At 38.3% G+C, this 22,141-nt stretch overlaps 1 protein-coding gene across 1 annotated transcript in view; it reads left to right on the plus strand.

Moving 5' to 3' along the window:
• ARID2 (AT-rich interaction domain 2) overlaps nt 1-22,141 on the plus strand; it is a 109,275-nt gene that overhangs the window by 78,365 nt on the left and 8,769 nt on the right. Inside the window, exons 12-18 of the mRNA XM_068933922.1 lie at nt 418-493; nt 3,329-3,463; nt 3,958-4,157; nt 4,501-7,373; nt 16,158-16,306; nt 21,198-21,336; nt 21,448-21,533. Coding sequence (XP_068790023.1) covers nt 418-493; nt 3,329-3,463; nt 3,958-4,157; nt 4,501-7,373; nt 16,158-16,306; nt 21,198-21,336; nt 21,448-21,533 — 3,658 coding nt within the window. The remainder of the gene's footprint in view (nt 1-417; nt 494-3,328; nt 3,464-3,957; nt 4,158-4,500; nt 7,374-16,157; nt 16,307-21,197; nt 21,337-21,447; nt 21,534-22,141) is intronic.

Raw genomic sequence — 22,141 nt, forward strand, 5'->3', positions numbered from 1 at the left:
TCACAACAAAAATCTTTACAGTATACCGTTTCCACTTATGAATTGGAAACATAATTACTATGTCCTTGTGCCTGTTCTGGCAGAACTCTGCCACTCTTAGTCATCTTCAGTTTGATAGCCTTAGAGTTATTACTGAGATCAACTGAGAAGCTGTCGTACGATAAGTGCTCACTTTACATTACACTTAAGTGGTGGCCCTGGCTTTGGCCTGACCAGCTTCATTTTGATGAATTTTGGTGCAAATCTGTAGTCTGCTTAGTGCACCTCTGTGACTTGCCTTAGTTGGATGTACTCTTGTTTACAAAAACAGGAGAAACTGTACCAGTGAAAGCCATGGCTTTGAAGTGCTCCATTTGGGAGAAAAATAGTTATTTCAGCAAGGTTGTTTGTTTGTTTTGTTTTGTTCCTTCTCCACAGCCTCTAGGGCAGCGCCGCATGTTGCTCCACCACCAGGAATAGTAGAAATAGACAGCGAGAAATTTGCATGTCAGTGGTAAGTGTGTAGTTCCACTCAGATACTTTAACGAAGAAGAAAAACAAAGAAAATGCCTGTATTCATGCATCAGACAAAACTGTCTAGCTTCCTTCTGTTCACTATTAGATTCATTTTTCTCAGAAGTATAAAGTAAAACCATTCTGTCATTGCTTTGAAGAAGTATGAAAGAAAAACTCAACCAGAACGTTCACCCTTTGACAGTTGATAGTTTAAATTAGTTGTTTTCTCTCTTAGAATAGAATTTAAATTGATTTTTAACGCTAATCTTGATATTTTTTTTTCCTTAGAATTGTGAAGCAGCCATTATCTGCTTAATCAGTCTTTTTATCTGGTAATATATCCCTATATTATTGCACCAATATGAAAGTAATTCTCAAATTATGAAGCTAGGGCCCTGCAAAACTGTGGTCTGACCATTGTGAGTTTCAGGCAAGTTAGGAGTAGGTTAAATAAAGCTTCTCCCCTTCAAATTCACTTGCTTTCGTGTTTTCAGTAATAATGTTGATTACTTGTCAGATGTTTAGAGGAGAACCGTTCTGCCTGTGTTTCTCGTGTGGACTGAGTGTGATCTTTCTGAACTAGATAGATTTGGCTTACGTAAATCTACTCACATTCTAAATATTTATATTAATCAGTTTGTGATGGACACTTCCGCCTTTACTGCTCCAGACTATGAAAAGTTTCATATTTAGATATTTATACAGGGATACATGGAGTCACTGCAGTTGAATTTAGCCATCTGCGAGTTGCTGTTTAGCCCAAGTTGGTTTTCTCGGCTTTTCAGTTAATGAAGGGAAAGATTCCCCTATAGTAAGATGAATTACCTTCACCTGCCTAGCCTATGATAAAATGAGTTATGAACTACCTTCTGGTGCCACCTTTTCTCAATTGACTATAGAGAGAACTAGACATCTAGCTTACAGCAGCAAAGTTTGAGACAAGGTAAATTTTACACTCTGTAGAAAGTGTAAAATAGAAGTGTTGACTGTAAAAATAACAATGGGCATTTACTGTGCTGCAACTGTGCAGCACTGTGAAATGATGAACATAACGAAACAAACCCTTTAACGTAATATGAGGAACACTTGGAGCATTTGGTTTGTTTCTGATTCTGTGTACAGCATGCTTCTCCAGCTCTCTGTGCTGAGTGCTACGATTTTGTACTTTAATTTTCTTACAGTTAGTCTTAGATTGATATAAGTCAATGAAAAATAATCAGAAAAGAACCATTTTTTGATTTGAGACCATAGAAATAGCCCCTGGCATTTCCACCAGTGCAGACATGGAGAGTCTTACACTCATGTAAATTTTCATAATATGTTTTAGCCATTGCTTCCTATTGAGAGAAATTGAAAAGGAGTAAATTGTAACAGTAGAATTTAGAAAAGTTACTATCTCTTGAAAGCAGCAGAAGGACAAGGTATTTAAACTGACCTTTCTGCATGTGTTATAAGCCAGCTTAGCCTGAATAAGATTCCTCTTGTAAGGTAAGCAAATGTGACAGTGCTAATCACCAATTCCAAGTCACCAGTGTAAGTCCTGAATATCTTCTCTTGTGTTTGTTGAACCAGTGATAGTGTGTCAGCCTAATATGACATATCAGACAAATGGCTATCCAGCTGGGTATGCCAAATTAATTAACACCTAGACTTTCTGTTGTATGATATGATCTCAATTTTTGTAATAATAAAATTGTAACTAAGCTGCGGAAGAAATGGTATTTATTTATTTTTTTTTACTGGTTGTGAGAGAACAAAATTTAAATAATCTAATCATTTGCTTTTTCTCTTTAAAAACATCTATTTATATTGGGATTCTAGGACTCTACAAAGGGGCATTCGGTGTAATTTTTCCAAACTTTCAGCTCAATATGTTGAATACTGGCAATTTAAGACTTTTGTTCTCTCTGAGCCTGTGTGCTGGGACGGGTACTTGAGCACTGTGTGGGGAGTTTTTATGTATCTCTGCTGCTAAGGAAGAGCTGCTGTTCATATGTCTCTGGGCTGGAATAGTGGATCTCAAAGAAGTAAACAGATAGAAAACTGCTTCCTTTGTCACAGCTTTCTGGTTGGGGATTGGAAGTTCTGTGCGTTTGTGGAGATTCTGTACGAGATGCAAATATCTTATCTCCCTGGATATTTAACGTAAGGCAGAATAGGTTGTACAAGGATTTTATGTCTGTGTAGCGTGTGACTCCAGGAATGGTGGGTGGGTGCGTGCATGCGCACGCATGTGTGTGCTCTCTTAGAATCCCAGTCCCTTCCCTCCCTCCTCCCCATCCCTGTCAGAATCAGAGGATTAAGATTGTTATTCTCTCTCTGTTTTTTATGTGTATCTTAAAGTAAGACTGCGTTACCAGATCTGTTAACAAAATCTTGATTTTGACACAAAAGATGAGTAAACTTCTGATAGGAATTTTTGAAGGAAGAATGACAATTGAGTCTATCTTTTGAAACAACAGAGTCATTGAGCAGTAAGTGTAACGCTTGCAGGGAAGAGCTGTCATCAAAACGTTATTTTTTTGTTTGCGTGTTTCTGAATGTATAATAAAATACACATGCATATAAATGTAGGGTACGTTTTGCATATTATGTATGTAAATAAGATGTTGCTTGTAAAACGCTGAGCACATGTTTTAAGGGTCTTATATGTTTAATCATAAGCAGGGAGAAGTACAAAGCATGGAATAAACATTTGGCAAGACAATACATTAAAATGCCATTTTCCGTATTGTTATCGGTTCTCAGTTCTCTGCGAGGCAGACATAAGTGTTTTAGTTCTTTTAAAAGTATACCTCTGTACTTGCTTCATAGTTTATTTTTCCATCTTCAGGTTGAATGCACATTTTGAGGTGAACCTTGATTGCTCAGTCTCTCGAGCAGAAATGTACTCTGAATACCTCTCTACCTGTAGTAAATTAGCTCGAGGTGGAATCCTAACATCAACTGGATTTTATAAATGTCTGCGGTAAGACAAAAAGTTTATGCAGCAATAAAGAAGCAATTGTATGTACTCAATACTAATCTACAGTTTCAGATTTTGAGAAAATATCTACAGTGCTGAGTCTGAAAGACATCCAGTCTGGCAATTTTAAGTGAAACAAATATATCATTTAATGAAACTGATTTCATTCTGTTTCAGCAACTTTCTTGGCGTTCCATCTATGCTTATAGCCATTGTTGTTCTTTCCCAGGTAGCTTTGGGAGGTATTGTAGTTTTCATGTTTCTTGTACAAGAACTTGGCTGAGTTATAGCAGACCTATTAGTCCTTAGTGATAAATACTCAGATGCTCTGGGGAATCCTGCTGTATGGCAAAGCTGCAGGCACTAGTGCAATCACCGAAAAGATATGTGTTTGCCCTCCCTGCCCATGAGAGCAGAGTTCGTTAAAACTAAAAGAAAAACAGTAGGAGGATTGAATTATTGTGTTTATTAACGTAAATGTATGTTGTGTTTGGCAGAACTGTCTTTCCAAATCATACAGTGAAGAGAGTAGAAGATCCAAATAACAACGGTCAAGCACATATACATGTGGTAGGAGTGAAAAGGAGAGCGATACCACTTCCCATTCAGATGTACTATCAGCAGCAACCAACTTCGTCTACGCCTGTTGTCCGGGTTGATTCAATTCCTGATGTATCTTCGTCTCCTTCGCCAGCAGGTTTTTTTAATTAATTAAATATCAACTATTTTGCATTAGTTCTGAAAGTAAATATCGCAACAAAATTTATTGAAAGTAGTTTAAAGTGATAAAAATAGTTGGAAGACCTTGGGAGTATTGGAGTATGTTCTTGCGTGCTATCCAGTATTTGACATCTAACTCATATATGCTTATCAGTCAGCAGACAGGACGTGTTACTCCATCATTAATTCAGATGCAGTATGTTTGAGAAGATAAACTACTTCATATAGAATTATAAATTCCAACCCTGGCTTTTTTAATTTGTTATATTCTGTTTTAAATAATATTTACATTTAAACTTTTACCTTGTTTATGTCAACAGGAATCCCACATGGGCCACAAAGCGTAGGAAATCCTTATCAGAGGACCCCTATTAACCAGTCTTCAACTTTGACAGCAACACAGATGTCTTTTCCGATTCAAGGTGTTCATACTGTGGCACAGACTGTTTCTAGAATTCCACAAAATCCTTCAGTTCATACACAGCAGCAGCAAAATGCTCCAGTGACTGTTATACAGAGTAAAGGTCCAGTTTCCTGTGAAGTAATGAAGGCCACAGTAATACAGGGCTCTGTTCCCCAGTCTGCAGTTCCTGTTACTATTGCTGTAGGAGGAGCACCGCAAGCTTCTAATCAAAGTCACAGCACTACAGGACCACAGCCGTCTGTTACTGTTGTTAGTTCTCAGACGTTGCTTCACCACCAACCTGTAATTCCACAACAGTCTCCGCTGCATGCAGTGGTACCAGGACAGATACCTTCAGGCACTCCTGTTACAGTAATTCAGCAAGCCGTACCTCAGGGTCATATATTTGGCAGAGTACAAAACATACCAGCATGCAGTTCAGCAGTTTCACAGGGTCAACAGCTAATCACCACATCATCACAGCCTGGGCAAACTTCATCTCAGCAGTCCTCTGCTGGTAACCAGCAACAAGATACAGTCATCATAGCACCACAGCAGTATGTCACAACCTCTGCATCCAACATTGTTTCTGCCACCACGGTTCAGAATTTCCAAGTAGCAGCTGGGCAGGTGGTGACTATTGCAGGTGTCCAAAGTCCACAGACTTCTAGGGTAGGGTTTCAGAATATTGCACCAAAGCCTCTGCCATCTCAGCAAGGTCCACCTACTGTGGTACAACAGCCAATGCAGCCACAGCAGCAGCCACCGCCGCCGTCCCAACAAAGCGTAGTGATTGTAAGCCAGCCAGCTCAGCAAGGTCAAACATATGCACCAGCCATTCATCAAATTGTGCTTGCTAATCCAGCCTCTATTCCAGCTGGTCAAACTGTCCAGTTGACTGGACAACCAAGCATTACTCCATCTTCTTCACCATCCCCAGGTCCAGTTACAAATAATCAAGTTCCTACAGTTATGTCATCTTCATCTACCACTCCTCAGTCACAAGGACCCCCTCCTACTGTCAGCCAGATGCTTTCTGTAAAGAGACAGCAGCAGCAGCAACATTCACCAGCATCATCGCAGCAGCAGGTACAGGTACAAGTACAACAACAACAACCAATACAAATGCAAGTTCAGTCACAACAAGCTAGTACAGGAGTTGGCCAGCCTAACTCTGGTGAATCTAGTCTGATAAAACAACTGCTTCTTCCGAAAAGAGGCCCCTCAACTCCAGGGGGTAAGCTTATACTCCCAGCTCCACAGATTCCACCACCTAACAATGCAAGAGCTCCTAGCCCTCAGGTGGTTTATCAGATGGCCAATAACCAGGCATCAGGTTTTGGAGTTCAAGGACAGTCTCCAGCTCAGCAGCTGCTGGTTGGACAACAAAATGTTCAGCTGGTCCAGAGTGCAATCCAGCCCCAAGGGGCAGTACAAACAGTACCCATTTCTAACTTACAGATATTGCCAGGCCAGTTGATCTCAAACAGCCCAGCAACTATTTTCCAAGGGACTTCTGGCAACCAGGTTACGATAACAGTTGTGCCAAATACGAGTTTTGCTACTGCAACTGTGAGTCAGGGAAATGCAACTCAGATCATTGCTCCAGCAGGAATTGCAGTGAGTGGAACACAGACAGGAGTTGGGCTACAGGTGCAAACACTTCCAGCTACTCAAGCACCTTCAGCTGGACAATCACCGTGTACTGCTGCTCCCCCATTCAAAGGTGATAAAATAATTTGCCAAAAGGAGGAAGAAGCAAAGGAAGCAACAGGTTTACACATTCATGAACGTAAAATTGAAGTTATGGAGAATCCTTCCTGTCGAAGAGGAGCTGCAAACACCAGCAATGGGGATGCAAAAGAAAATGAAATGCAGGTGGGAAGTCTTTTAAATGGGAGAAAGTATAGTGACTCCAGTCTACCTCCTTCTAACTCAGGGAAAACTCAGAATGAGGCCAATCAGTGCTCACAAGTCAGTAATGGGCCATCATTAGAAATGGGTGAGAACGGAGCTCCTGGAAAACAGAACTTTGAACAAGTGGACGCACAGGAAATTAAATGTGATTTGAAGAAACCCCTAGTTAATGGAATCTGTGATTTTGATAAAGGAGATGGTTCTCATTTGAGCAAAAACATTCCAAATCACAAAACTTCCAATCATGTAGGAAATGGTGAGATATCTTCAGTGGAACAACAAGGGAATTTGGATGCCACGCAGCAAGATACTGCCAAAGGTGATCAAGGGGAAAGAATTTCTAATGGGCCTGTATTAACTTTGAGTAGTTCACCTGTTGTAAGCGGTACACAGGAGGCTGCAAAACTGTTAACCCAGCAACTTAGTGGTACCAACACTGATTTACCTAATGGACCTCTAGCTTCAAGTTTGAATTCAGATGTGCCTCAGCAACGCCCAAGTGTAGTTGTCTCACCACAATCTACAGCCTCTGTTATACAGGGGCATCAAATCATAGCAGTTCCGCACTCAGGACCTAGAGTGTCCCAGTCTACCCTGTCATCCGAAGTTCGGTCTACTAATGGCACAGCAGAATGCAAAACTGTAAAGAGGCCAGCGGAGGATAATGACAGGGAAACTGTTCCAGGAATTCCAAATAAAGTAGGAGTTAGAATTGTTACAATCAGTGACCCTAACAATGCTGGTTGCAGTGCAACTATGGTTGCCGTGCCAGCTGGAGCGGATCCAAGCACTGTAGCGAAAGTAGCAATAGAAAGTGCTGTTCAACAAAAGCAGCAGCATCCAACCACGTATATACAAAGCATGGTCACACAGGTATGTTGCAGTGTACTTTTTATTCCCCCCCCAAAAAAAAATTATGACTAATACTGTGAAATGAATGCGTATGAAAATGTAAACTCTATCTCTTACATAGTATTTAAAATATTCGTGAAATTATGGTTTCTGTCCTTTCATGAACTTAAGTGTGGATATGTTGCATGCTTTTGTGATGTCAGTGACAGCAGTTGAATTTAAAATAGTTCAGAGCGATTAACTTAGGTTGCAACTTAATACACAGTGAGGAAAGAACTTTTGTTTACTGAAATCTTTTTTTTGACAGTTTATTCTGAAAGCAAATTTTTTTACAAGTTGTCTTGTAAAGATATGTCAGTATTGTTTCTCATTTTATTCTTGATCTTTATTGATTATAGATGAGTATGGGGTTTTTTGTTTTTCCTAAGTTAGAGTTAATCACCAGAGCTACATATGGCTTACCAGAATGAGCTGAAGTTCTTGCACCTAAATATGATCTTGAAACGATAGTAATTGCTTCACAAGTTCACTATAGTCAGGAAAAAATATTGTTTTGTAGATTTTGTCAAAATAGTAGTAGTTTTATTAACACCATAAGAATTTATTTAATTTTGTTTGACAGACCTTAGAGAGGGCCTTTTTTTCCTGGGTAAGCTCTTTTTACCTGTTTAGACTAGTAACTCCTTAAGACTTTATTAGAAATGAAGTATGTCCATCATACTAGAGTGAGTTTTAATAACTGCAGATGATCAAGTTTGAGATTGTTCTGTTCTCCAGAATTTATTTTAGCAGAATAGAGTAGTAGGTTTGACAGTCGTAGAGTTCTGACAGACTGGAGAGAAGAAATGAAATCTGAGTGTGTATAGTGTGTTTGACCTCGAGTTAAGACTATTTTTTCTTCTTTTTTAAGCATGTGTAGTTTTTATGGACTTGAACAGAGCTAGAATTCAAATTCAACAAGTGATGGCTAGTGGCACTTCCTTTTCTGTAGCAAGTTAGGTTTCTATTGAAAGTTCTTTGACACTTTTCCTTGATCTGGTTGTCAGAAATCAGGGCTAAATTTTTTCTTGTTGTATGTGTGTGTGTTTTTTTTTTTTTATTTTACACTGCCAGATCACACAGATTTATATGCGAGTTTATGAGAGAGAGAGATTTAGGGTGGGAGGGGGGTATAATTATTTATCTTTGTTCTTATTAGAAATCATTTGACCAAAATGAAAACATCTGTTAACAGCACAGGAAGAATGCAGGAGATAAATTACAAATTTTTTGCAGTTCTCTGCAGCTTGAATGTACTAACTATGCCTTGCTTTTTGCAGTGATTGTGCTAAGGTATTTCACAGTTTGGATTTCTGTATTAGCTTCCCTAGGGATTTGGCTGAAATAGAAAATGACTGGAACTGAATAATTATTATCTCTAGTTACCTATTCCCTGGACATGTGGCCGATGAGCAGTAGCAGATTTGTCTCAAAGAGGTACTACAGAGACTGTCAGATTTTTTTGAGGAAAAGAGCGAGAGCAATACAGTTAACTCTTTCCTTTGGATTAGAGTACCTGTTCTACCATGATAATAGAGCAAACATTCTTTAATGAGCATTTTCTTTGCTAACAATTTCTTTAAAATAGGTAAGATACCTTTGGTTTTTGACACCATTATTAATATTTTCTGCATTTTTCCATTACCTGAACATACAGAAAAGCTGCCAGCTGCCTCTGCCATTCAATACAAGTCTGTAGAGCAAAGTAACTCTTGTTTAATGTCTGCTCCATGGAATTTAGTTCATTCTCCTGTCTGTAGGATGTCCTTGCTTTCTTTAGAACTACAGGAATGTGGGAGAAGGAGTTTATTAGTTTTGATCTTGGCGAACAATCTTAATTTGCTAGCTAAGGGCACTGATCGTTACATGTGGCTATTTACTAATCATGCCTATTACAGTAATGCTTAAGCACTAACTGATAGTAAAACCCATTTTATAGTAATCTGTTCAGATATAGTGGACATCATAGTTTGGCTTAAAACTTGTAAGGATGTTTAACACTCCGTTCAAATTAATAACTGGGAGTATAAACAGGCCTGCTCTCCCACCCCCAACCCCTCCCCCCCCCAAAAAAAAAGGTGCTGAGCAGCTGCAGTAGCCATTACCCTGTTGGAAAGCCAGGTACTAAGTATTTGCAGTCTTGAGTCTGCTTTTATGAGTGTGTTGAAGTCATCTAGAAGTACTCAGGTACAGCTTAATTCTCCTGAGCTCTGCAAGTTCTACGGATGACTTCTGTTGGAGTGTCATCCAAAATACAGGCATCTCCTGTTTTCCACCTCCCTTTTTAAGCCTCTTCCTTGAACCTTGAACAGTAAGCAGCTTCCTTGACTCTGACTTTTGAAAGAGAGCAACTAAGAAACACTGTTTTCAATACGATGTCTGCATGGTTCTATTGTCTATGCAGTATCTGATATATACTTGATATGTTACAGAAGAGATAAGGGAGCATGGTCCTTTTCACAGCGTGAATTTTATTGTAGATGCAGCACAGCAGAGAAGAATGGTGAGGGATAGGAATGGAAGGGATAGATGTAGCTATGGCAAAATTAAATAGCTGCTGAAGTTAATTGTGTGTAGTTTCCTGTTTCTTTGCTATCTTAACATTTTGTTTTAAAACAAAGCATGCACTTCAGAGAAGTGAGAAAGGGAAAGAGGAGGAAAACTTCTAATAATATTAGACTGTGCACAAGAGGAAGGCTGGAAAAGGAGATCTAGAGGACAGAAAAGGGAGGAGAGTATTGCTTACGCAATGGTAGTAGGATAAGTTGTCGTGAGCTGCAGCAAGGGAAGATATTTGAACCAAAGTTAAGGAAGGACAAACGGAATTTGGAAGGAGTGGAGAAATGAAGTAGTAAGAGTTCATCAGAGCAGCACAGGGGAGGAGGGGGGACGGGCAAATTAAAGCAGTGGAAAGCAAGAGAGAGTGAAGTAATTCTGCAGCGAGCGTAGAAGTTAAGAGAAGGCGTATTTCATAATATAATTTGGTACCTTGGAATGGGCTGATGACATATGCCTGAGGAGAAAAGAAATGTTGATTTAACTGCACTACTAAAATGATAAAAATCATATACTTGATCTTTATGGGACAGCCTGTGTAGTGCTATCTAAATCTGGTTAGACAAGTACAGATACTTTTATGTGTACAATAATCTGTAGTTGTTTCATATTACATGACTTAATCAGATGTTGTTCACCTCAGCAGAGCTCACTGAAAGATAAGAATGTATATACTGACTTTAAAGATTTTTTTTTATTATTTTTATACAAAAAATTGTGCTATGTCAAAAGCATTTTGTCAGCCCTCGAAATGTAGTCTGAGAGGAGATGGAGCTAGCAGTTTACTTTCTTGACTTTCTTTTATTTCTGTGCTCCCTGTTTATGGATTATTACTTTCCTGAGGCGTTGTGCTGGACTCGTGGGTGAAACAGAATAAGAAACGCATAATTGTGCTTCCCTTCTTTTTTGTTTCCCTCCCCACCCCCTTCCTCCTCTTCAGACTTGTCTAAAACATCTGTTAAACTTAACTACATTGGTTTGTCCCAGTTGGCTTGTGTTTTGGAGGAATGCTCTGATATCATGCCAAGTTCCTAGAAGTGAGCAAATCAGTTTTAAAATGCCTTATCTGGCTTTTAAAGAAATCACTTCCCTGCTCATCACTGTCACCCCCTCATAAAAACACGCACTCCTGTTCCTCTTAAGGCCACCCACTTCAGACATGCTTATGTGGACATTTAGGTGGCTAAAACTGTGCAAGCATTGCCTTAACTGTTCGCTCCTGCTCCCTGTTGACTGGGGAGCTGAGAATTACCATGCGCCAGAAAGCAGGTGCGTAGCCCCAGGAGGTGTAATTCATTCCTAGCCGTGGAGCAAATGAGCTTCTCAGCTGGAAGTACTGAAACACAGAATCTCTGTGCTTTTATTGCTCTTCACTTCTGAAGCACTCTGTTGCAAGACTTAAACCTCAATAATACAACAATACTAAAAGAACATTTATTTTAATGCCTACCCATCCACCTGACCCCGTCCTTGCATTCAAATCCTGCTATATTCATTTTCAGCTTCTAAGTTACCTTTTGATACACATTTATTGCCTTGAAGAAGGTAAATACAAATTTTTCAGTAATACTGAATTCAAAATCCTGTGGTATTAAAATTTTTTTTTTGTAACTCATTAGCTGTTTACTGCAGTTAAGCATATTTGCATACAGGTATTATACATACTAATCATGGGAGAAGAAATGAAGCCTAATGCTTTGAAACTGCATATGAGTCTATACGACAACATAATCCTCATCATGTGGGGATACAATGTTTTCCCCCTGCTGATGGCAAAGTAAGCCTTTTAAACCAAATTGGCAGGCTTAACACTCTAAAAGCACCTTTGCATTATCCATTAATCTGTATACAGACAATGGAATCATTTGTTCTAGTACCTTCTACAATGAAGTCTGCGTGTTAAAACTATGCTTGATATTGAGTATTAAGTATTGTATTGCAATACTTCAGAATGCTAAAATGTTTTATATCGGTTTTGCATAAATTTGTTTTACTTTGTATGCTTAGATGTATAATACTTTAAAGATGGTTCAAAGGATTTTCTCCCAAATGAGTTGGGTGAGTGACCAAACAGCTGCCTCCAAAGTCAGCACCGGTGCTGGAGTTCGAGGAAAATGCTTTGAGTAGTACAGCCAGCCTCGTTAGCCTTGGCTGCCCATCACATTTGTGTCCATTGCAGCACGTTCTGTTTTCAGTGGCCCAGGGAACAAGGTGGAAGACTATTTTTTAATGCACATTCTCTGTTTTGATAGCATAAGTTCCTGGTGTGGTGAGGGTGATATCGTGTTCCTGTCTTTTATATGGTCAGTTCAAAAGTGACATTTTTATCTTGTCCTGAAGACAAGGAATAACTATGCTTAAAGAAATGCCTGAGAATACTGTAATTGGAAAAAAAAATAGCTTCACATTTTCCTCCCTTTTTTTTTTTTTTTTTACTTTGTATCCCAAAAAATGTGTTATGCATATGGTCACAGCTCTCTATTGTATGGGAATTGCAGTAGCTGGATAATGAAAAAAGCTTCCTCTGGAATGCAGTTGTGCCTGAGCCAGAACCTGCTGTGATGGGAAGTGCGTTGTAGGGATGTGGATGGCTCTCACCAGAGGCAGCTGCAGTCTGGCTGGGCTTCTTAGCTATGGTCTGATGCTGCCATGTCTCCATACTGAACCTTGCCTTCAGCTCTGGTACCCCATATGCTCCTGGTAGTAGAAACATGGTGCTAAAGAGTTGATCTAGGTCCTGGGATGTCCAGTCACGCTAAGCGTAACGTAGTCTCCGTGTAAGAACAAAATTGACCTGGGAAGCAGTACAGCTGTGTTTTATGCAGCACCGAACATGAGGTAATGCAGGCCAGAGCTGGGGCTGTGTTTGAGGTATCCTTAATTTGCAGGTCAGGTAAATAGCCCACAGATAATGCAACAGTGCCTGCAGTTCTTTGTTCTGCTTTCCTCCGTATACGGTCAGTCAGGTTTTACCTCTGTGAGGTAAACCACTGATGGGCAGCAACCTGCATAACTCAGCCAGTGTTGCATGGAGATTAATGAAATGGTGGGAATCCTGACTGTCATCATCAAAATTTGAGATTTTGCATGTGCGTACCTGCACTGTGTGCTAATTCTGGATAGAGACAAGCCTTGAATCAAGGTCTTGCTGTAAAGACCCTAGCAACCAGCAACAGGGAAAGAGAAAGCCTCCCATATGAAGGAATGAATGTATGCAGGAATCGAGAAATCATCAAATTCAGGCATGCTATTGTAGGGGCTGTCATAATAAACTGGAATTAAGGCAAAGAATCAAGTTGTTAAAGTGGTGTTTCTGTGCTTATTCTAAAAAAGTTGCTACAGGATGCCCTGCGTCCAGTTATCTTTCCTGCTGAAGTCATTTCTTTGTGCAGTGTATTAGCGTGAGTTCGTCACACAGTGTGCTGTGTTCTGGGGCACCCACAGATGCCTCTCAAAACTCGGGCTTACTGAGAGGTCAGTTTATGTGGAACTAATTTTCATTGTAGTGCAGATTAGCTTAGATCCTTCGAGACAGGAAATCACTGAATAAAAATAAGTTTTTTGCTATGATCATCTCATATGTTTAGCTACTCTGGTCTGCTAATATTGAACTTCTCAAAACAAACAAAAAAGTGTTTTATATTCTCGTTGTATAAGGACTTACAAGTCCTTAAGATGGCACTCAGCTTATGAAAGGGGTTTTATGACCTGCTTGTGTGCTATGCAAAAAGATAGGATGTAAGAGGTACCTTTCAGTCCTGGGTCCCAGTGAGATCCGATTTGCAGAAACGCTAAGTTGTCCCAACTGCAAATCATACTGTGGAGGGATCTAATCTAAATATGAAAAAATGCTATGAACTCTTTCAAGTGTGCTAGAGTACTGGGCATTTGATTTCTTAGGGAATCTAGAATTATTAAGTGCTTTTCCTAGAGGAGGCAATTTTGTGAAAATCTTGATGACATGGGGAAACTGGGAATTTTTTTTCAAGGTTACTTGTCCTGGAAAGAACTTACGAGGGAAGCAGAAGGTCTATCAAAGTTTTGTGTGTTAAAGAGGTAAAGAAATGTACATAATCATTGCTTAGCAGTAGTACAAATTAGGTAGTACATAGCAAGTGTTCCTAGGTATGTTTTTGGAATATAAAATTGTATTTATATTTGAAAGATGAAGACTGTACCTAAAGTTAAACATTGCCAGTGCATCTTGCATGACATAAATGAATAGATGAAAAGGGATGGAGGAAAAAGGTTGAAAACAGAAATCATTATTATTCCTGATCTATTAAACAGGAGATAGGGATAAAAAGTCACAAAAAGACCATCAGACTGTGTTCTTACAAGGATGCCAAATGAAGGTTGCAAAACAAACCCTATTGCTGATACTCACTAATTTTACTTTTGGCTTCACATTAAAAAAAAAAAAATACAGAAATGTTGGTTTTTAAAAGGGTCCCCTTGTGTTTACCTGTGTTAAAAGATGCATTGTGAAGATTCATTAGCCAGTCTGTAAAAGAGCACAGAGGTGAAAACCAGGCAGTAAGTAAAAATCATTGCAGAGTTTTAAAACTGTTTGTATTTGACTAATGGACTCAGAACACTTTCTTGAAACTTTTGACAGACATGCACAGATCACAGGCATCATGTGCTCGTTATACTGTCTTTTAGGGTTTTGCTGAGTTTTCCCTTATTTTTTATCAGGAGTTATGCTTGGACATGGGTGTTACAGTTTTGGTTATAGTTATTCTATTTTTTTGCTGTCCTTTTGGTCGTTTTATGAATTTTGTATGATCTGTGATATATTCAAAAATGTGTTATTGTTATTGTCAGCAACCTTCTAAGTGTCTGGCTGATGAGAGCATTCACGGAAAAAAGTAAGAGAGACAGTATTTTAACATACACAGTGTTCCAAGATGGGGAAATCCATCATTCAGTCTCTGTTCTTCAGAAACTAATAAAAGGGCATGTTTTGGCTTTGTTTTTAACTTTTCAGATCACTTTTGAGAATTTTTATTCACTGTTAAAATAAGTTTCTTGAATTATTGCAAGGGGAGAGGGGGAATATCTGTTTTCTTTCTGAAATGTTTGTACTTCACTGTACATGTTATACAACCTGTTAAAAAGCTCTGCGCTTTTGGAGTTTCCCCTAAAGGTAGGTGTGCTAGCTGGGTGTACAAGAGCTTAAAGAATTACGTTGTTTGCAGAGTTATACAGAGAAAGCCATAAGTCAGAGCTTGAGCCTGATGGTCTTTGACAGCATTTATTCAACATTGTTCTTCTAAACCTGTTGTTAAGAACTGGGTCACGCAGAGCGGGTGCTAATGAGACAGGTTAAGGATTCCTCAGCTGTAGCGTATAAAACCGTTTCATCAAAGAGCATAATGCAGTTTTAGATGCATCGGTGTTCATTTCACTTCTTTTAGCAACATTTTCTTCTACAGTTAAATAGGAAAGCAGACTGCTCCCTGTGCTGATGATAATACAAACCCTTGTGTTTGCATAGTTTTTTCTTTAAGGAACAAATAAAGCCCTTGCAAAACAATTCTAACTTTGCTCCACTAGTGCCCTTGAGAAATTCCTTTGTTATAATTTCTATATACGAGGAAAACTATCCGGATTACTTTAGAGACTCTCTTTGGTGTTTTCAGAAGTGACTAGTGGCTTTGAAACTTTCAATATTACTTTATGTCAACTGGCATGTAAAAAGGGTATTCAAAATACATAGCAACATACATGTCCTGCTCATGGAAATTGTTGTTTAATTCTGAACATAGAACAGTGTGGGTTTTTTTTCCTATTTTTTCCATTAACTAGTGTTAATATAGATAATATAAGTGAAAAGTTACTTTACTGTGTAGTAGTGTTAAGTGATATAGTCTCTGTATTTCCAAGGTAATTTTTTTATGCTTCCAATGAACACGCTTGAGTTTTATGCGGTTTCCATGATGCCATATTCATAATTTGCATTTGAATTTGGATGTAAGATTCAGCAGTTTGAATACTAAAAACATCTGCATAAATATTACAGAGGGTGTATCTGTTTCTTATTTTGCTGTTATGTATATTAACACTTATTCTGAGTTCAAAGTATTAAAATCCAAAAATCTGTGGTTGATTAAAGTACCGAATAAAACGTTTTTGAACAGACAGTAAACAGTATGTTATGCCTTGTAGCATGCCCAGTTTAAATCTGTATTTTAAACTTTTCTACAGAGCACACCTGCAACGTCAATACCAACAGTGCAAGTACAGGGCCAGCAGATCAATTTGCAGCCGCCTTCGTACACCGCAGCAAGTCAGCATGCGGAGCAAATGAAGAAACCTGGACAGAACTTCATGTGTCTGTGGCAGTCTTGTAAAAAGTAAATGGCTCCTTTATTTAATTCCTGTTTACTAACAGATAGCAGATGCTTTATGCATAGAAAGCGATGGTACAAGTTCGAGCCATTCTGTTTCCCTAAGTTACCTTCTACTTTGTCAGCAGGGAAAAGGAAAAGGCTGAGGAAGCTGAAGCTGAGATGAGGGCAAAAAGCAAGATATATAACTGCTCTTAATAACCTTTCAGAGCATAAAATGCATATTTCCTGGCTTTCTTTTAATATGTTGATTCTCCAGTAACAAATATTTTCATGTAGTTACGTATTTTTACTTAACTAGCTCTGAAGCTGGTTCTCTGTATTGCAAATATAAAAATAGTTTACTGTACTCCAGTTACAAATCAAGTCTTGAAAGTCTTTTTTTTTTTTTTTCTAGTTTTTAATATCTTTCTTGTACTTTCAGTTTTGCAAGAGCAGGACGTGCACTTCAATGTCCTGGTCAAAGTCTTATTTAGAATGTGACTAACTGTAGTAATTATGGTACCTTTTGTACGCCATAGGATTCCATTGTCATGAAAGGAAATAAATGCGTGAAACAAGAAACTTGGCCTTAGTACTAGGTAGCAAAAGATTAGATTTTTTGTTTTGTTGTTTTTCTTTTTGTTAAGAAAAAAAAAAAGAGGAGTGAACGGAACAGACTTTTGTGAATGTATACTTATTAAACAATTGCGATAGCCCCATCTTACTAATATGTATATTTTGACACTGATTTTTAAAATACCATAGATTTATGAATGTGCTTAGTTTTCAGTGCAGGGTAGAGACAGATGAAACAAAGGTAGTTGTCAAATAGCCACTGTGGGGAAAAAAAAAGAGAAATTATGTAATGCATAGGATGGTCATGAAAAAGAGTGAGACATTTCATTATAGCTGTAGGAGAAGACAAAGGGAGCCTCGACAAGCAGATCCAGCAGAAAGCTGGTACATAGATGTTCAGAAAGTAGAGATGAAATGATGGAAAAATTAAAGTCTTTGGAGCTGATGGTGAAAAGGAGGTAATTGAATAGAACTTAGGTGAATACTGAAAGCTAGTTAATCTGTGTACCTTTCAAATTGTAGATTCTTTCTTTTATTCTTTCTCTTACAAACATAATTCAAAGATCATTAAGTCAATGGCAAGATATACTGGTTTTAGATGAGACTCCAACTGGCACTGTAAAGCTCTGGCATTTTTAAAAATGTTTGCCATATTTTCCCCTTCAAAGTAATTTTGTTTCTTTGGTAGGTGATGTTTCTCTGTGTAAGAAATACATACAAGGCTACTGAGATCCTTCACTTCAAATAAATGTAATTCTCTAGAGCTTTACCCTGCGGGCTATACCACAGCTGCATAAACACCTGTGCTGATATAAGAGGGGGTCTGCTGTGGTGGAAATGAGAAGCTAGGACTCATTCTTACGGTAGCCTTGGCAGTTTATACCATCTTTAAAAGTTTAATGAATTGCACTTTAGAAGCATGATTTAGTCACAAAGTTTCTTTTATACCTTAAGTTATTTGGGATGCATTGTATAGAAGTGAGGTGAGTGCTAATCATGGAACAAGCTAATATTGTCCACATGTGAACTAAGATGCGAATATGTGCAGACAAATCTTGAAGGGGAAGAGAAGACAGTACAATTACAATTACCTTACATTATCAGTGTAGGTCTATCTTAAATTATTCGTTCCAATACGTTTTCCTGATACTGAAGTTGCGAGCTGCAGGGCCCGTATTTCAGTATCTTAGCACCTCCACCCACAGCCTAAAAGCAATTTAGATAAATATTGCTCTAGCATTCTCTGTGGTGGGGAAAGAACCAGAGTGTTAATTCAGCATCCTCATCTTTTTTTTTTTTTTTTTCTATTCATGTATCTTCAACAACGTGAGTAGAAACAGGAGTATCAAACCCTCCTATAGGCATCCTGCTTCTTATAAGAGATATAAAAACCTCTCTCCTACTATTGAGATTTATAATGAAAACAATTATAATCTTACCTGCTTTTACTGAATTGTTTCTGCAGGACAAAAGAAGATTCTTGTGACTGGCTCATTAGCCTACTTTTTGAACTGTACATCCAATAGTTGGTTTCATTAATGTTTGATTAGCAATTTTTTCTCTAGCTATTAAGCAGGCAGGTTCATAATAGTAGAAGGTAGAACAGTGCAGTGTTTCTTTTGTGGTGTTTGCTGGCATTTAATTAACCAGAAGGATGTAACAGGAGGTGAATTTTGGTACAGTTATTTGCACCTGTTTCTTTGAGTATATTTAGTTTAATTCTAACAAAACATTAGCAATAAGTTTTCCTTCCGCAACGTATTGCAGGAGGCAGGGAAGACCTCCAATTCTGATTGTCAGTACAGTGTTATAAGTATGTTCTTTTCCTGCTCACTAACTGGGCTGCTGCGGTCAGCAGAACGCCAGAGGATTTTTTTCAGAATTTAATTTGCAAACCTTATACTAAGGTGTTTAAATAAAATGCAGCAGTGTTAGTAATGTAGTATATGACATGTTCTTTACGGTAGTGTCTGAAGGCCACAACCAGATCAGGTCCAGTTATGCAAATACTTGTAATGGTTGGCCTCTCCCAGATGAGTTCTAGATTAGTATCTGAAGTGGAAGTAAAACTCTCAGAGCTGTCAGTCAGCAACAGCACTCTGTTGCATTAAGGATGTAGCAGAAAATAGGTGTTTCCCTTTGAAGTTGGGCTGTCTGCAAGGGGCCCCTAATTGTATTCAGCTTGGTTTAAAAGCTGCTATTTTGTTTCACAGGTAGGTGGGAGATGTCTGCTCTTGAATTGCTTTGCATTTAAAAAAAGTAAATTGGAAATGCTATGGCATCTGCGCTGCCTGACAAGCCAGCTATTACTTTAATATTCTGTTCAGCAGCTGAACAGAACGATGGAGAAATTAAGTGCGAGACAAAGAGCTGAGACAAAACTCAACTGACCATATTCTCAGTACTTCAGACTTTTTCTATTATTGCTGCTTTAAGTCTTATGAACAAAGAGATATTTCTTTTCTGAATAAATTTATTAAAGTTCTGCAGGCTAATGCTGTAGATTCTGATTTTTCAAGTAGAGCAGTGAATTTATTATACCATGAATGACTTAACATAATTGAAGTAGCTTTATTTTTCTTAAAATAAAGCATATCGAATAAAATGCTTCCAACTCCATTTTGGGCTTCACTTATGCTATGAAATTTGTTCAGTCCATATTGGGGATTATTCGTGAATAGGTCTGTGCCAGACCGAAGTTTACATACTGACTTGCCCCTTTATTGTGGGGAGAGCTTTTTCCGTCCTCTGAAATATCAGCTTTTGCTGTTGAGCAAATGTAGATCTAAAGCACTGTATTTTCACTTCCTACTATGGGCTCACTGGATGAAGAACAAGAGGAAGGTATTTCTCCTCCCTCTTTCTTTCAGGAAGAGCTGACTGGTAGGGAAAAGATGAATACTTTTTAAGAAAGCAGTGTTTATTGCCTATCAGGAAAATAATTGCCATATTACAGGCAGTTATTGCAATAGTATTTAGCTTATAACTAAGACGTTGCAATAGGATTCAGCTTATAACTGAGACTTGTCTTGGGATGAAGTTAACTCCTTGACACCTGTGTGGGTTTCAGGTAATAGTATCTGTTCACTTAGACCTACGTATTGATTGCAGGTATGTTTGTATAATGAACAGTATTGAAATGAGTGGTGGGATATGGAAGGAGGTGACTGGATTAAAGCACCTTCTAGTCATTCGTTCATTCATGTGCTAGGAGTTTTGACCTGAACCAGTCCATAAACAGCCATGGGTTTAAGATGTTGCTTTCTCCTTGGCTGCTTACCGTGAATCTTTAGTTGGAGGTTATCTGCATCTTGGCACCGTTCAGTCAAACATCTTAATGCAAACATTTTTCTTGTTAATTGAAACTAAAATACAGGCAGGTGAACCGGAGTGACGTGAGGTGGGTGCATGTGTTCCCTCTTCAGTCAGACTGCTAGAGCAGGAGTCTCCCACAAGAGTGTGAAGACAGCTTGTGATAATGACTTCTCAAATGGCAGCAGCTAGGTTACTAGACCTCTTCTGCCCAAGCCTTAAGTGTACTGACAGACTGGGTTAGCAGCTTGCAATTCACTTCAATGCAGCTGAGTCTTGTTTTGTTTATTTTGGCTGTTTTTATTCTGTTGAAATGAAGAATGTAATTTGTAGCACTTGGTATGTATTTTAAGGTATGTTGAGGCTAAAAAGTCTTTTAAAGTTATCTGCTGTTTTCATCTAATAGATTTTAAAATCTGGTGATTCCCATTACCGTCTGATAAAAATCAAAATAGCACATCTTTTGTTGTCTGCATGTCAATTTGAAAATAGAGTTTTAAGACTGACTTACCAGTTTTCTGGAGTGGCATTCATAGTGAATTGTAATTTTTCTACCACTTCAGAATGGAAGAAAACTCTTAACAGGGTGAATTCACTGTAAGGTATCTCATACCTATGCTTTCACCAAATAGAATATGGAGAAAACGCACAGGAAATATATGAAATCCAACGTTTTTAGCTGTTGACAGTTTAGTACTATATTTTGCTTGAGTTGAAGAGAACTTATCTGCTGGAATTAACATACATTATTTATTCAGTAAAGCTTAAATAAAAAAATAGATCCATAATATTTAAACAGTGTTCAGCAAAATCGTACTGACATTTATTGGTAGCTAACTGGTAATATATGTACATGTTCTTCCCTTTAAATTTGTATGCCTTTTCATCATTGAATATTTCTTTTCAGAAAAGAAATTTTAGCCGGTATTGGCTTATATTTGTGATATTTGTACTTTACCACTAACTGTGAGGGGGGAAAAAAAAAATTACGACCTTTTCTTTTCCTCCTCTTCTTTTTTACTTGTAGGTGGTTTCAAACACCATCACAAGTTTTCTATCATGCAGCAACTGAACATGGAGGAAAAGATGTCTACCCAGGCCAGTGCTTATGGGAGGGATGCGAACCTTTCCAGCGGCAGAGGTTTTCATTCATTACCCATTTACAGGTGCAGATTTTATTTCACATTTTATTTCAGAAAATAGTAGGAATTTCATGGTAAGTTTTCACACACCTTTCTCACTGATTTCCTTTTTTTTTTTTTTCTCTCTCCATCCAGGATAAGCATTGTTCCAGAGATGCTTTGCTTGCAGGATTAAAGCAAGATGAACATGGACAAGCAGGAAATCAGAAACCTTCCAATAAGTAAGAGACCTGAGTCTCATTAGCAATGGAGGGGGGGAAGAGAAATCATTGAAAGGACTTTGTGTATTTATAACTTGGCTTATCAGGTGCATCTCTACATAGTCTGCAACAGTCAAATTTGACGTCATTTACGGTGACACAAAATGAGCAAGAGAGGAATTACTTTGTGATGTGAGAGATATGGTTGCAATTTTAAAAAGGATAGGTAGTTCTTTAAGGTATGTTGGTCAGTACTCTGTGACAAACATTGTTCTCCACATGTTCTCCTGATTTTTCCCAGCCAGACAGCATATTATAGCTTCTATTGCAACAGAAAAATGCTGGTAATTAAATTGAAGGTTACTTGCTGTTTACAGTGCAACTGTTTTAGTGCTCTTAAACTACAGCTGAGTTGGATTGTCTTGTAACTTGCTGTGTTCCTTCCAGATTTGTGATCTAAATTTGGGTTGATTTGATCCAGGGATTCTTGTAATTGGGCAGTGCAACCCCATTGCTGTGGGTTTGTGACGATGATGGAGTTACATTGGAGTTATTCAGAGCTCAGTTACTTGTGTAAGTGTACCAAGACTAGGGCTTTGTTAGTAGCTAAATAGAATCTCTTTGTTGCA

This window comes from Struthio camelus, chromosome 1, assembly GCF_040807025.1.
Source record: "Struthio camelus isolate bStrCam1 chromosome 1, bStrCam1.hap1, whole genome shotgun sequence".
NCBI lineage: Eukaryota > Metazoa > Chordata > Aves > Struthioniformes > Struthionidae > Struthio > Struthio camelus.